Genomic DNA, 14,333 nt, shown 5'->3' with positions numbered 1-14,333 from the left:
ATCGAGCGGACTCCCAGAACGGATAAAGTTCGACAACCAAGGTACCGCTGTAGTAGCTAAAGAACCACTGTCTGCATAGTGCTCATGCTCTTTTCTCCCAGGACCTTGAGCTGGAACTATGCAAGCAACGGGTGGACAATGGTGCAGCTTCCAGGCAGTCTCTAGGACAGTAGGCAGAAACTGCAAGAATCCATGCAGACTGTTCACCCTACCTGCCTGGGCAGAGCAGCTGCCCAGCATTGAGAGTAATGAGAGGGGATGGGTTTGAATTGAAGCAAGATTTCAGTTTAGGATGGAAGTAGTGAAGGGAAGGCACTCCTGTCAAGATGCTGTTTAATATCCCCTTAATCTTGGTCCACAGATTTTTCTGTGACTTTGGGATGCACACAACTTAGATGAGGATCACCTAGTACTCACTTGTCAAACAAACAGGTACTTTCTAAAAAAACACACCACGCACTGGCCTCTTCGAAAGTAATGTAAGTGCAACAAAGACCTGTAACACACCCAAGATAAGTTATCTGACATCTCTCATTTGAATACTATTTTGAATACCATTTATTTTCTCATTAAATTGCTGGAGAATGGAGGGATGGAATTCAGCACGGCACTAAAAGGGTGTTTTAAAAGATGTAGCCTTGGTATGCTCACTCTGTGAAGTCAGTCAAGCTGGACTCTGAAGCACAATGCACAGTGCTCCCCTAGATCAGAACCCTCCTTTTTTTGAAATAAATTTTATTTTTGCATTTTCTATTTTACATAAACAAATTCATTTCCAAAACCCTCCCTGACCACTTTTACCTGCTTGACATACGACTTTGAACTGTGATTATGGTTCTTGTTTGCCTGCATAGAGGATGGTGGTATGTGTGCATCAGTAGCTTTTGCATGCCTGGAATATAGCCTACTGTACAAAGGTCAGGGTCACATACATTATTCCACCCATTTTGCCTCTGGAATGTGTAAGGTGGTCTGCAAGGGAGTGCAACCCGCGACTTAAGAAAAGGTTCCCAGCTTTAGAGCGGCGTGTAATTATGTATGATGATAAAGGAAATGCTCAAGCTCCACCTTTTAAAAATGTTTTCTGCTTGTTTGGTCTAACCACTCAGAGATAAGACATGTAGCCATAGAGTCTAGATGTTTTTGTTTGATTTATTGTAGAAAAAATGTTGTTAATGCAGTTTAATACATCTAAATTCCATAAAACAAATCCATAGAAATCAGGGTACTGTAAGCATGCAGTCTGCATTTTCTTCTGTTAGATGTTTTGGGCTCACAAAAATAACAACACTTTTGTTTTCCTTGAAAGCCACTAAAAGCAGAGAGATAGCAAAACATGCGACACTGTACACATTTGCATAGTATATTTTACCCAGCATGCCTGTAGAATGCTACACATACGGTATCTATAGAGTAAAAAGAAGAAGGGGCAAATCTGCAAAAAGGAAAACAACTAAATAGAAAATGTCTGTTATTTTGGTTTTGCAAAGGCATTTAATTCCAATATCCACAATGCACCCAAAATGTCTCCCACATGTGGGATAGCCATAATGTCCAGAGAACTCAATGGAAAACAAGTTTGGGTCAGCGCTGACATATTTTGTACAGATTAGTGTACTTTCCTCAAGGTCTCAGGCTGAGATACTAGATTATTCACATCACACTATTATGCAACAACAAATTCCCTTTCCGGATTCTTTGTGTACACGAGAAGGAGCTCAGGCACAATTTCAGAGGTCATACAAATTTAACTCTAGATGATACATTCCTTGCGGAGGCAGTTACAGACTACCTTCCACTCCCAACTCATTATGGACTCTCAAAAGGAGCATAATGAGTTCAATCCTTAGATGGTTTATACTTGGGAGTTTGTTTGTGCAAGTTCGAGTCTTTAAGCAATTGTTACATTTCAAAGGCAAAACTGTTATTACAAGTTGTGTGATATTTCAATGGGATATTTTACTCAATAGGCCGGGCCTGGGGATATAGATGTATTATGGGATATATTTTTCAGTCTTTCTTTGCAAAAGAAAAAGCGTGAAATTTAAGTGAACACAAAATTGGAGCTCACTTATAAATTGAAATTCTAGAACATGGGGGAAAGAAGTAAGGTCGGAGAACGATATATTTAAGAAAAACCCAGGCCTGTTGATTTTGAAAAGCTAATTCACACTGAGTTTATTGGATACACTTTCTAATGAACTGGTGAAGAAGTCTAATGGAGTAAAACGATGTGCTGGAAAATGCAGATCAATTTCTTAATCTGGAACCAATGATTTACCCAACTCCCCCCCCCCAAAAAAAACACACCAAAACCCTTACAATGGCAGATCCAGCAATGTAAATGTAAATTTGTGCTATTTCAAATGTGCTTTTTTCTAGCTCCATATTTTTGGCAAAATATATTTTTCTGTAATTTTATAATGTACAATATAGTGTCTTGAGACTTCATTTGATTTTTCTACTGCTAATACGAAATAAGTACAATAAATAATAGAGCCATTTTTTAAAAAAAAAATGTTAATAAGACATATGATGAATACTTGCGAGATCTCTGGGGATAGATCCTGAGATTACTTAGCACTGGGCATAATGTTTAGTTATAGAACTAAAACATTTAAAGGAGCCATTTTCAGCAGTGAGACTTTAGTAGGTGATAGAAGCTGGAGGAGCCAATCCCCCAAATTGCAATGCGCAGGCCATTGCTTGGAAATTCTAGTGATTATTGTGCTCAAAAAGGCAAATTTATTCAGTAATACTAATGAGATGCAAATGTTTTCCACAGTAGCTTTCTTCTTTTCCACTACAGTTTAAAATACAATAGCTACCTAAAAAAGAATTATAAATGATGTTAAAATTTGTTTTCCCCCTGTCACCTTGAAAATACTTCCTTTGGATCAAAGGAATTGATGTAAAGAGGAAGTTTTTCTATGCTAGTTATCTGAAAAAATATTCCACAAATTTCAGGAAAAAAATAGTGTCTTCATTATTTATAACTAAATAAATTTCATCCTAGTTTGAGTCTACAGCCCTTAGTCCAAATCCATTCATTTAGGTATTTTCTACTCTTTTTCGACATTGTATGTTTCGGATCTGAAAGGATACGTAATACCAAGCCAGTTAGTCGTCGCTCTTAAAACGTGGGCTTTCTTTGTGGTAACAAAAGGGAACAGTGTTGCTTTTGCCAAATTTGAAACTGGCTAGGCTAATATTGTTGCAATTCATCTAGCCACTAAAATCTGGAGTGGATCCTAGAATAAGTGTTTTGATGATTGTATGTCTGTTGTTTTTTTAAAATAAAAAAATAAGGTAATGATGAATCATGGAGGAGGAGGTGGAATCAATTGTAGTAGCATTCCTTTTAACCAAGCAATCATGCAAATTAAATTTAATACAAATCTGCATGAATTACATCATTTCCTTTTCAAGTAAGTTTCCAACTTTCAATTCAGTGGCCAATGTATGAAATATATTGTGGATATAATTTAAGAAAGTAGGCTTTGCCTTATGTTTTATTAATTTTGGACTTCTAAAGAATCGTGAGCATCATGGAGTCCAAATAGAAACCACTGCAAAACTATAGCACAACCAAACAATGGAAACTTACGGCCCTTGAATACCCCAATCAAAAACAAACTTTTAAAGAAAGAGTACTTAGATTTAAACAAGCTATGGAACTACACTTCTTAATCCTAATTCAATGAGATTACAAGGATTCTAAAACAAAGCAGAAGACTCCCATTGGCCGCTCTAGAGATAGAAATCATGTACTCAACAGCAGAAAATCCCTGGTTTCAAGTACTGTACTCTGGCGTTAAATAATGTAAGATGAAGCAGCAGGATTGTGGCAGAGAGACTCACAGCTTTCATATTCATTTCCTATATGGAAGGTACCGTACTTTCTGTGCAGAAAAAGTATTCTGTTTAAAGTAGCTTATCTGTCCTCAAACTGAATTTGAAGTGCAGTTGTGGATCTGCGTAGCTACCATTATATGACAAACAATCTGTATTGTTCAAAATACAGCTACTAGGCTATTGACTAGGACTGGTGGCTGGAACAGTGTTTCAGCAGTCATTAAAGTCCTAAACTGGCAACCCTTGTCAGGCACAATTCAAAGTGCTGGTGCTTAGCATTAAAGCCCCTACATGGCTTGGGAGAAGGTACTGAAAGAACGCCTGCTCCCTGGTCAGCCTGTCTGAGCAAATATACTCTTTGAAGACTCTCCCACCCAGAAACAATAGCTCTCCTTTCCCTTTTCTAATGAGAGACAAGCTATCTGAGGTAAGGTGCAGTGGTCAGAGGAAAATCTTGGTAACTTTGTTAGTGAAATTTCCTCCCCAGGGCGGTTCCCCTGTCACCAACACACTTACCCTTATTTGGCACAAGGCAGTAGTGATGTATGGAAGTGAGAGCTGGACCATAAAGAAGGCTGATCGCCGAAGAATTGATGCTTTTGAATTATGGTGCTGGAGGAGACTGCAAGAAGATCAAACCTATCCATTCTGAAGGAAATCAGCCCTAAGTGCTCACTGGAAGGACAGATCCTGAAGCTGAGGCTCCAATACTTTGGCCACCTCATGAGAAGAGAAGACTCCCTGGAAAAGACCCTGATGTTGGGAAAGATGGAGGGCACAAGGAGAAGAGGACGACAGAGGACGAGATGGTTGGACAGTGTTCTCGAAGCTACAAACATGAGTTTGACCAAACTGTGGGAGGCAGTGGAAGACATGAGTGCCTGGCGTGCTCTGGTCCATGGGGTCACGAAGAGTCGGACACGACTAAACAACAATAACAACATAAATATAATAATTCTCCCAGCTTTTACATTTTTAAATTTAACTGTTTTTAGCTGTGGCGTTTATTGTACGTTTGGATTTTTTTTTACTTTTACTATGCATTTTTATTTTGGTGTAAACTGCCCAGGGACCATAGCTGAAGAGCACTGTGCAGATTTATTTAAATTACATATCTCAAACCCCATGGAGGGAAAAGCTCTTGGCTCATGAGAGACCTGTCAAAACTAGGGCTGCAACCTTTAATTGTTTAGTTAAATAAATTGAACCGCTTTTTAACAGAATAAAAAGGGACCTCTAACACCCAATTTTTAAAGGGCAACACTTAAAAAAAGAACTTACAAACATTGCAGATGGAAGAGACATTGCCCTTTCACTCTCACACAGGAATGGAATACCTTTTCTAACATACTGCAGGCATATTTCACAAGAGACACCATCAAAAGCAATGCTGGGGGAACCTGTGGCCCTCCAACTCTCATTGGTCAGTCAGCATAGGCTATGGCCAGGGATTATGGGAGTTGTAGTCGAACATCATCTCAAGAGCCACAGATTCCCCAGCCCTGATCTAGAATAAGAAATATGCTTTTCTTCTTCTTCTTCAAAACTATTGTTTCATAGTCAGTCACAAAATTATGCTGGTTTTATTAGCTTGATGGTGGAGATTTAAACTAATGTTGATGGCTAAAAAATATTGTAATGATTACAAACATTTGTTTAACTGGATGGCAGCAGCATACAAAATTTACTTAATATAGTACTGCTGTAAACGCTTTCTTCTTACTCATTTCCATTGCAATAGCCCTTCTTTTCCAAGTAAGGGCACACAGACAGAGGGAACATCCCATGGCCAGTTCTAAATGGTATTTTAAAAACAGAGAGGGGCGGGAAAATAAGGGCAAGATGACCTGCAGCAAAGGTAACTCTGTGAATTCTTATAATGGTTTATTGGGAAATGCCCTGATTCAATACACTTCATGTTTGTACTTGCACAAAAACCTCTGATTTGAAGGAGTTTCGTTAGTGTAAATGCAGCTCCTTTAAATCAGAAATTGAGGGTGAGAAGCAGTCAAGAGGTAGGTAGCAGAAATAGCAAGAGACAATATTCTTGCTAGGGAACTTAAAGTGAGTGAACTGAGTGCAAGATGAAGCAATTCAAAGTGAAACTTCCTGACCTGGACATTTTTTTTAGACCCAAGTGTCATATTTTATTTTGGATTTTAAAGCAGATACACTTGAAACTCAAAGTGGAGCTTAACCGAGATCCAGTTATTCTTATGAGGTTTTTGCTGCAGGGTTGACTTTAATAAACTGTATGGCTACAAAACATTATCCATTTTCGATTGTACATGCCATGAGAAAACTGTTTTAACTACACAAGTTGCAAAAGAACCCAACAATCAGATCTTTAAAATACAGTTTGGCAAAGCAATCAAGGCAGAGGGAAACAACCCATGTAACAAGCTAACTTTGATATACTCGATTCAATTGTTGGTGCAGCACCCCAATTGGCACAAATGCCCTGCTAGCATCAAGAGTGCAACCAATGCATTTGTCTGCTTTTAAAATCTGTACGCAGATGTATGCTAAGGCCATCATATCAAGACAGTCCCACCCCCGGAAAAACAAAGCCAACCCTCAAATGCTTTAAAATGGAAACAAGGTGACACGTTCTTAAAACACTCTGAAATACCTGTATATAGACCAATTGGTATAAGAAGCAGCGTAACAGGATCGTAATAAGGTCTTATATTAAAAGCAGGAAATTATTCATGCAGCTCAATCCTTTGCATATTCCTATGGGCGTAATTCAGTGCAGCTTACTCCCAAAGTTAAATGTGCACAGAATTGTAGCCATAGCCTTATTTATTTGGGTCTCCATTAATTTTTTGCAGGGCGGAGGACGAGATAACGTAGGCTTTTAATGTTCACGTAGGTAATAACCAGTGTTTTTCTTTTTTCTTTTAAAGAGTGCATTTAAAGAAACACCATTTTTAAAAAGGCATCCATCCAAACTGAAAATGTGCTACTGTGACACAAGATGGGCTCAATTCAGTCCACTATGGGAACAGTGTTCGCATGTGGAGATCACCACCTCAGAACGTAACAGTGCTGTTCCCTCTGAACCTGTGGAGGCAACACTTAGGGCCATTACAAGGGATGGACACCTCTGTGCTATACCTCTGGCCAGCCTTCCCACCTCTGCCTGCCCAAAGAACGCATTCTCACATCTTGCATTTCTTGGCCAGGTGGGAGATATAGGATCTGCACCCATAATAAACTAGGTGAAGCCCAACGTAAACTGTTCCTTTTTGGTGCTTCTCTTTGCTATGAGTACGAATTAAGAAAACCACTGATAGAATCCACCATAGTTATTTCTTGTGTAGGCATTATCTGAGTGTGAACCAGTTGCAGGCACCAGCAAGTAAAACTTAAGGAAGTTGGCACCATTCAGATAGCATTTTTACTAGACAGCATAACAAAAAGACTCTCTATCAAATGGACTAGTAGACAAACGTAATTTTGCAGCCTGAGAAGATAATGCAGGTTTAGGATTATTTCCACTGCGTGGATCTTTACTTTTTACTAGATTGTCAAAGAAGACTTGGGGGGGGGGGGAGTTCCCAAAGGCTTTAAAACTAATTTATTTTCTTTCTGAAATGCTAAAAGCATAATCTCATTTACTAGGGAAAATACATTTGAGTGCCATTGCAGCGATCCACCATAAAATGCAAATATCTTCAAGCAGTTAAATGGTCTGGTCAATAATGTTACTAGAGAATAAAGAGCATTCTAGTCTAGATCTACATATTTCAGTGCATTCATGGCAATTAATACTTTAATGAGGACATAAAAGGAACTTATAAAACTTTTAAGAAATGTTTTTTCCTAATGCCTTCTCTTTCATGCAGATGAATATGCAGTACATGTAATCAAGACATAAAAAGTACTGTAAAATGCTCCATTGGGCTATAGCATAAAATATGGCAGATCATGCTGCCAGTTCGGTGCCCAATACTGAAGCAGTCACTCAGGCCGAACTCAATGAAACTGCAATGATATCCACACTTACTTGGTGTGTCTTGTTTACAATACGTAACTAGAGCAGAAATCACTACCAAAGGATTTGGGGGTGGCTGCCTCTGGGATGAATTTCAAAAAAGAGAGAGAACTAGGCAGCTTCATAGAGAAGTCTATGAATGGCTACCAGCCAGGGTAGCAAAATGGAAGATTCATGTTCAGAGGCAGTGTACCTCTGAAAATCACATGTTGCAGGGAAGCCCATCACCTTCATGTCCTATCTGGCTTGCAAGAACAACTAAACATTGTGGGAAATCGAACGCAGGACTCGACACGCTCAGCAAGGAAATTCTTACATTCTTAATGCCCTTGGACTTAACTTCTGGGTTGATTGCACAGGGCTGCACTCAACATAATTCCCCTTGCAGGGAAGCAGTTTCTGCAGTTTCCTCCTTTTCTGTTGCTTCAAAGTCCATTCTGGAAGGGCAGAGGACTCTCCAGAACAGAATGAGAAGACGCATGGCGGGCTACAAGGGAAAGGGGCAATTGGCAAATTTGCCTTCTCCACTCCTTCCTCCAGGCAGGGAGCTTCTGATGGATCTAGGTGCCTTCCATGAATGGAATCCCTTCCATTCATGGAGGGGACTCTCTGGATTTACTCCATAGCACTGAGGGCTAAGGCTGAGTTGATCAAAGACTACAAATATGGCCCTCACCTTATGTTCTCTTGCCCTGTTCCTTGTTTTAGCTATTCAGACATCTATTATCCGCCTGTTTCCAAACAGTGAAGTATTAACTCCACTTGCAGCCTTAGAAGAATCTTCCTCAGCAACTCTACTTTGGGCTGAACGTTATACTTTAAAATCATTCATATTATGAATATTGGAGGAACTTGGTTTTCAGGCCCTCACACCAAGAGTTACTCAAGGGGGGTAAATAACAGAAGCATTTTAGTCAATTTGCCCCAAGCAGACTGCAAGCCAAACATTTTGGGGCAGATTGCTTTTGAAACCTATTTTAACAGTGACTCTTGTAAAGAAAATAGAAGGGGAAAACTAAGACTTACATTTTCAACAGTTAATTTTGACGTTAAAAAGTAGGAATGCCATCTTCTAAAGAGTGATCCTACTCTGTTTTCCTTCTAAAAACATAACTTGTAAATCTTTGAGTTGCAATTACAGGTTAGGTTTATTTGAATATTTCTAAAAATATAATTAATCTCTGGTTGTAATACATAATCCACATAGACTTTCTCCCTCAAGTTTATCAGGTTGTTGCTTTCACTTGTGAGAAACAGAAACTATTTGTGGGAAATGTTTCCATGTTGCTTGGTGAAGTGCAGGTTTTTATAACACGGAAAGCACAGTTTATAGTATCTGTTATTAGGCTGGATATGCCCCATGCAAGGGCGAAGGGACACAATGGAGTGGTAATTGGAGCATTTGTGTGCTTTTTGGCACAGCGCTGAAGGGGAAAGCTCAGAGCCAAGAGGAACTGTAGAAGAAAATGACGCTTTCAATTTGTCCTCCATACTTAAAATATACAAATATTACACAATGCAACCATGCACTAGTTTCTATCCAAGTTGGTACTAATATAATTCCACTAATAATTTACTCTGGCTTGAGATTCGTCCAGTGGTTTAAAAGCTGATGAGCATAGTTGAAATTTAGAAGTTGGACAGTTTTACGGTTCTGATCAGCAGGATAATTGTGACCAGAAGGTGACAGAATGAGAGATGTACAAGGCTCTTGCCTTTTTCTCTGTCCTTTGCAGCAATTAGACATGGATGTGTCCAACTAATCACAGTTTCCTGTTTTGTCTGACCCAGGAAAACTTGGTTAGGCGGTTTGGAACAAGCCAAGAAACACAGGGTTTGGAAGTGTCTTAAGATCCTGGCTTGTTCATAACCTGGTAACCACAGTTTCTGCAGTTCAGATGAAATGGAAAACTGTGACTAATTGGAGGGTTTCAGATTTAAATTGCTGTAAAGGGATGAGCGAAGGATACATATGCACAGAGAAAATTATCATGCACATCTCAGCATTTTGGTATGTGGCCATTTTTAAGTGTTGCTTTTCTAGGTTTGATAACAGCAAGGAGTCCTGTTTTTAAAATCCCAGAATGAAAAATGATAAATCTTTATAACAAAGTTAATTTACTTATACTGGGTAAAAGGCATGCATGCCATTGTAAGACATAGGTCTGACAGCAAGAAAAGTGCCATTTTAAAAAGCAAATAAAGCAGAAAATGAAAACAAGTGTTCATTTGACACAAGGCAACAAAATATCTGAAGTATTGAAATCACCAGTTATATAATTTTATAGTGAAAAGTATAGGCACAATTCCTAGGTTTGTAGCAAGACTGCTGAAAAAGGTCATTTTGATGAGGAAAACTTTCAAGTTTGCCTACAGTCCAGACCCATAAAAATCTATGTTTCCCTCCAGCCAGTTAGAACTAGAATCACACTATCAATAAACACATATTTCCCGAAGGGCATTTCCAGACAATACTCTTTTGTGCAGCAACTGCACAGCTACTCATTTCCTTCAGGGTATCCTGATATTTTTTCTTAACAAAACCACTTCAGCTGTTGGCATATCTCATTTTCCCTGCACTCAAAGCACAGTGTTTTGTTGCAGGCGAAAACAAGATTCTTCTGCCAGCTAGCCCATCAATTACAATACCAAGTGCGGTATAGAATTTGGCAGAACAAGTTTCAGTGGCACAAACTGGACAGAGCCTTTAATAGGAGTAGTGATAAATAACAACTTCTCCATCTTCCAGATTTCCATCATTTCGTGGATTTTTTAGACAGTTTAAATTTTCTAAGTTACTCTCTTTTCTGGAGGCCCTGAGCTTCCTCTTTAAATCAAATCAAAACAACATGTATACTCAGAAGTAAGTCCCACTGTGTTGGGTAGGGCTTTCGTCTTAGTGTGTTCAGGACTGCAGCCTAAAGTGCCCTTTAAAAAGTATGTTTGCACAAAGCTTCCCTCAAGGAAGAGCAATGAATTAAAACCAAGGGAGGTTCAACTTCAAGCTTCCAGGACTAAGCCAGAAAAATTCACGGTACATTCTAACGTTTCTTATACAGTACGTGCCTTATCTGTGTTCAACAGTGAACTCTGTCACGGTAGCTAGTAGTTCCAATAATCATATGGCTCTTTGAGACTGATTTTATAAATTCTCTCTATATAATTTAGTAACACACACACACACACACACACACACAACCACACACACACTATTCACATTTCAATCTAGGAATCAGGCATGTACATTATTTTATATTTAGTTACTCCTGAAGAACTATCCCTAGTGAGAAGCTCTTGGAAATTACCGGTATTTCAGCTTAGTCCTAGAAACTCAACTTTGCACAGACATAGAAACCACCTGATTCTTCCCTAGAGCCTCTTGATATAGGTATTTTGTACCATTTCCACTACATCAGTGGTGACTAACCAGGGCCACTCCAGATGTTGCTTAATTGCAATGCAAATCCCATCAGCCCCAGCCAGCATGGTCAATGGCCAAGGATGATGGGAGTTGTAGTTCAACATTATGGAGGGCTATGGTTAGCCACCCTATCCTACAGCAAATTCTCACTACTTCTTGTACCTTTAGCGCCCCTCTTTGCTTTTCAAGTTTGTGTGTGCTTCCTGTCTCTAGCACTGCAGCACACCTCTCTCTTTAAAAGGGAGGTAAACAGCTACCCCTCAGCAGCTTTCCTTGTATGGAGCTGAGATTAGAAGAACCACAAGTATTACACTCAGAATACCGCCCCCCATTTAGAATTGTGTGGGGGAAAACCTAAAATTTTGGTTTTTAATGTATCCCACACTGCCGCATTCCAATGGCTACTTTTACATTGTTAAAAGATTTGGAGAAAATAAACATTTCCATTGCCCTATTATAAATATCCAAAGTTGTAGAGCACATGCTATTGTTAGGCAGAGTGAGGCAGCTGCATCAGGCATCAGATACTGTGGGATGGAGGTGCCCTTGAATATTCTTCCTCAGCTCCCTGGCCATTCCCCTCTGCTGGGGATCAGAATTATGTGTGCCAAATTACCAGTCATGCACCCCCTAAACTAGCAGTAGAGGATACTGTCACGTTGCCACTGCCCAGTCAGCTGGGAGGAACCATCTTGTTCTTTGCCTCAGCAAAATGTCTTTGGCCAACCTTCTGTGTGGATGCTATGATTTCCGCTCATTCATAGAGTGATTCATCTATAGAGCTTCTACATGTATGGGTGTCCCCACTCATTTCAATGAAGAAGTACACACAAAGGATGTGTGTGTGTGTGTGTGTGTGTGTGTGTGTGTGCAGAGCTTCCTTTTACACTTAAATGCATGAGGAGAACCAAACACAAGCAGGAACTCTGATTATGTACCGCAGCTCAAATGGAATCTGGATCAAGATGGAAGACTGTAAGGCATGACTTTATATAGGGTTTTCGATGAAGTATTTTTTGCTGTATGTGAGAGGTGATGCATTCAGACCAGGAAAAAATAGCTTCAAACGTCATACTTTATAACACAATATAGAAAATGGTTTGTCATTCTCCAGAAAGCGCCTGAGAACAACAAGTCCTCAAATTTTAGGGGCGTCCTCACTAAAGCACTGCTCCTGAAGTGCTTCGGTTGGAATTATCTTTGTTCATTTTTTGTGCAAAACCGTCATGCTACTATGGTCTGTTGACAAATCACTGAGCAATATGCTCTTAAATCTTTGGTAGGAAAAATGATGATACCATAGTTCTTCTGGATATATTAATACACACGTTTAAGCCCTAGTATGAATGCATCTTCTTTTTCCTCCCTGTGAGTGCAAGGCCAATTTGTTGTTGACCCAAGTAGAACATTAAGATGGTTATGAGCTTTGTGCCTGATACAGATTATTAGTAGTGCTTAAGCATTGTTAGCCAACGAGATAAACAATAACCAAATTCCCAAAAGTGTCCACATCTTCCAATGAGTGAACAAGCCCTGCTCACACCTTCACAAGACCTGGGTTCATGGAGAGGGGATCAGGGCTCTACACATGTAGAACTGTACATGCAATTAGGGACTTGGATCGCGCCAGAAGAGCCTTCAGCAAAACAGCCACACCTTATGCTTAGCATGTGATAGCCGAGGCAGGGCCAGCTAGCAAAATCCCACGCATCCACTTCACACACTTCGAAGGTGTGACTGGGATTAAAGGAGCATGTTTCCAGGACAGTGAATGTGTGCCCACGTCCTCCACCACCACCACATTAAAAATGGTTAGGCTTCTTCACTCCTAGTTTATTTAAAGTTCCTGAAATAGTTCTATATTGTCATTAGCAAAATGCAAAAAAAACTATCGACATCATACAGTTTGCTGCAATGCATATGCTGGGAGGAGAGAGAGAAAAAACTCATCCCATACAGATCACTTTAAACTGGAAAGTAGTCTAACTGCTGCATTCGCTCATCGTTTTTGGCACTATTGACTGCTTACATTTGGTTAATCTGAAATAAATACATTAAAATTGTTTTATTTTTATCTGTATTTATCTATCTATATAAATTCACCTTCTGATAAACAAGTTCTATAGCTTTTATTTATTTATTTATTTTGCTTATAATGGTTTCATTATTCTTCATTATTTTATTTTATTTTTAAACTGACCGCAACATGCTCAGGTTGACTTTCCAGTCAATTTCGCCCAAATTCCAACAGGAATTGGTTTATAAATTGGTTCCAACTGGAACTGGTCATTTGGAATTTCCAGTGCAGGAAATCATTTTATATGCGCTTCAACAGGTAATCCTAAATTACAAATTGATGTGTCTAATAGTGTCTAATGAAGAGAAAAGGTACTGATTCTAAAATTAAATCTCTACACTGGAAATAAAACACATCTAAAGTGACTGGGCAAACTATCTTCTTCCTAAACATATGAAGGGCATGATCTGTATGTTTCACCCCTTTTTATATAGCATTAAACGGCGGCAGCCTGTAAGCATAGTAAAAACCATGCCGCAACTGCCGAATCGAGTTGATTCGTTTGGCCTAGCTATGTTATGGCAAGTTGGCAACGGACGAGTACCATTTCCCCCCAGGTTCTTGTACTCAAAGCCTATGTCGGGAATCATGGCTGTATCCTCCAGGAGACCCTCTGTTTCTGTGAGGTTTGTAGGAGTCCTGGTATGAGTCGGAGTACTCTTCTTCCACAAGCGGGTAATGATCTCGGCTGTGTTGGGAACTGGAAGACAAGCGGTTCCTGCTCTTCCGAGCTCTTTCGTTGTGGTAGTTTTCATCAGAGGTCATTAGGCTCCGTCGTTCAATTGGAGAGTTCTCAGTAGAATGATTGCTATGCCTCATTCGTTGGCTCTATAAATAGTAAAGAATTCAAGGGTTTTTTTAAAAAAACAACAACAACAAAGGGGTGGGGGTGGGGAGTTGGGAGAAACAATTTCATTTCGCTCCTTCTGAATTAGTTGCATTCTTGTTCTGAGAGGGCCTTCAGAATCCATATGCTCCCA

General features: G+C 39.5%; 1 protein-coding gene across 4 annotated transcripts in view; it reads right to left on the bottom strand.

Moving 5' to 3' along the window:
- Positions 1 to 1,136: 1,136 nt before the first annotated feature.
- Positions 1,137 to 14,333, bottom strand: part of CACNB4 (calcium voltage-gated channel auxiliary subunit beta 4) — a 135,309-nt gene continuing 122,112 nt past the window's right edge. For all 4 annotated transcript variants that reach the window (XR_014504341.1, XR_014504342.1, XM_083410265.1 and 1 more), the window contains one exon: positions 1,137 to 14,181. Coding sequence is in view for 2 of the 4 variants with exons in the window: in XM_083410265.1 (XP_083266391.1) it covers positions 13,921 to 14,181 (261 nt within the window). In the remaining 2 variants the exon portion in view is untranslated. The remainder of the gene's footprint in view (positions 14,182 to 14,333) is intronic.

The sequence above is a fragment of the Podarcis tiliguerta genome (assembly GCF_965153285.1).
Source record: "Podarcis tiliguerta genome assembly, chromosome: 1".
Taxonomy (NCBI): Eukaryota; Metazoa; Chordata; class Lepidosauria; order Squamata; family Lacertidae; genus Podarcis; species Podarcis tiliguerta.
This window is presented reverse-complemented; position numbering and strand designations above follow the sequence as displayed.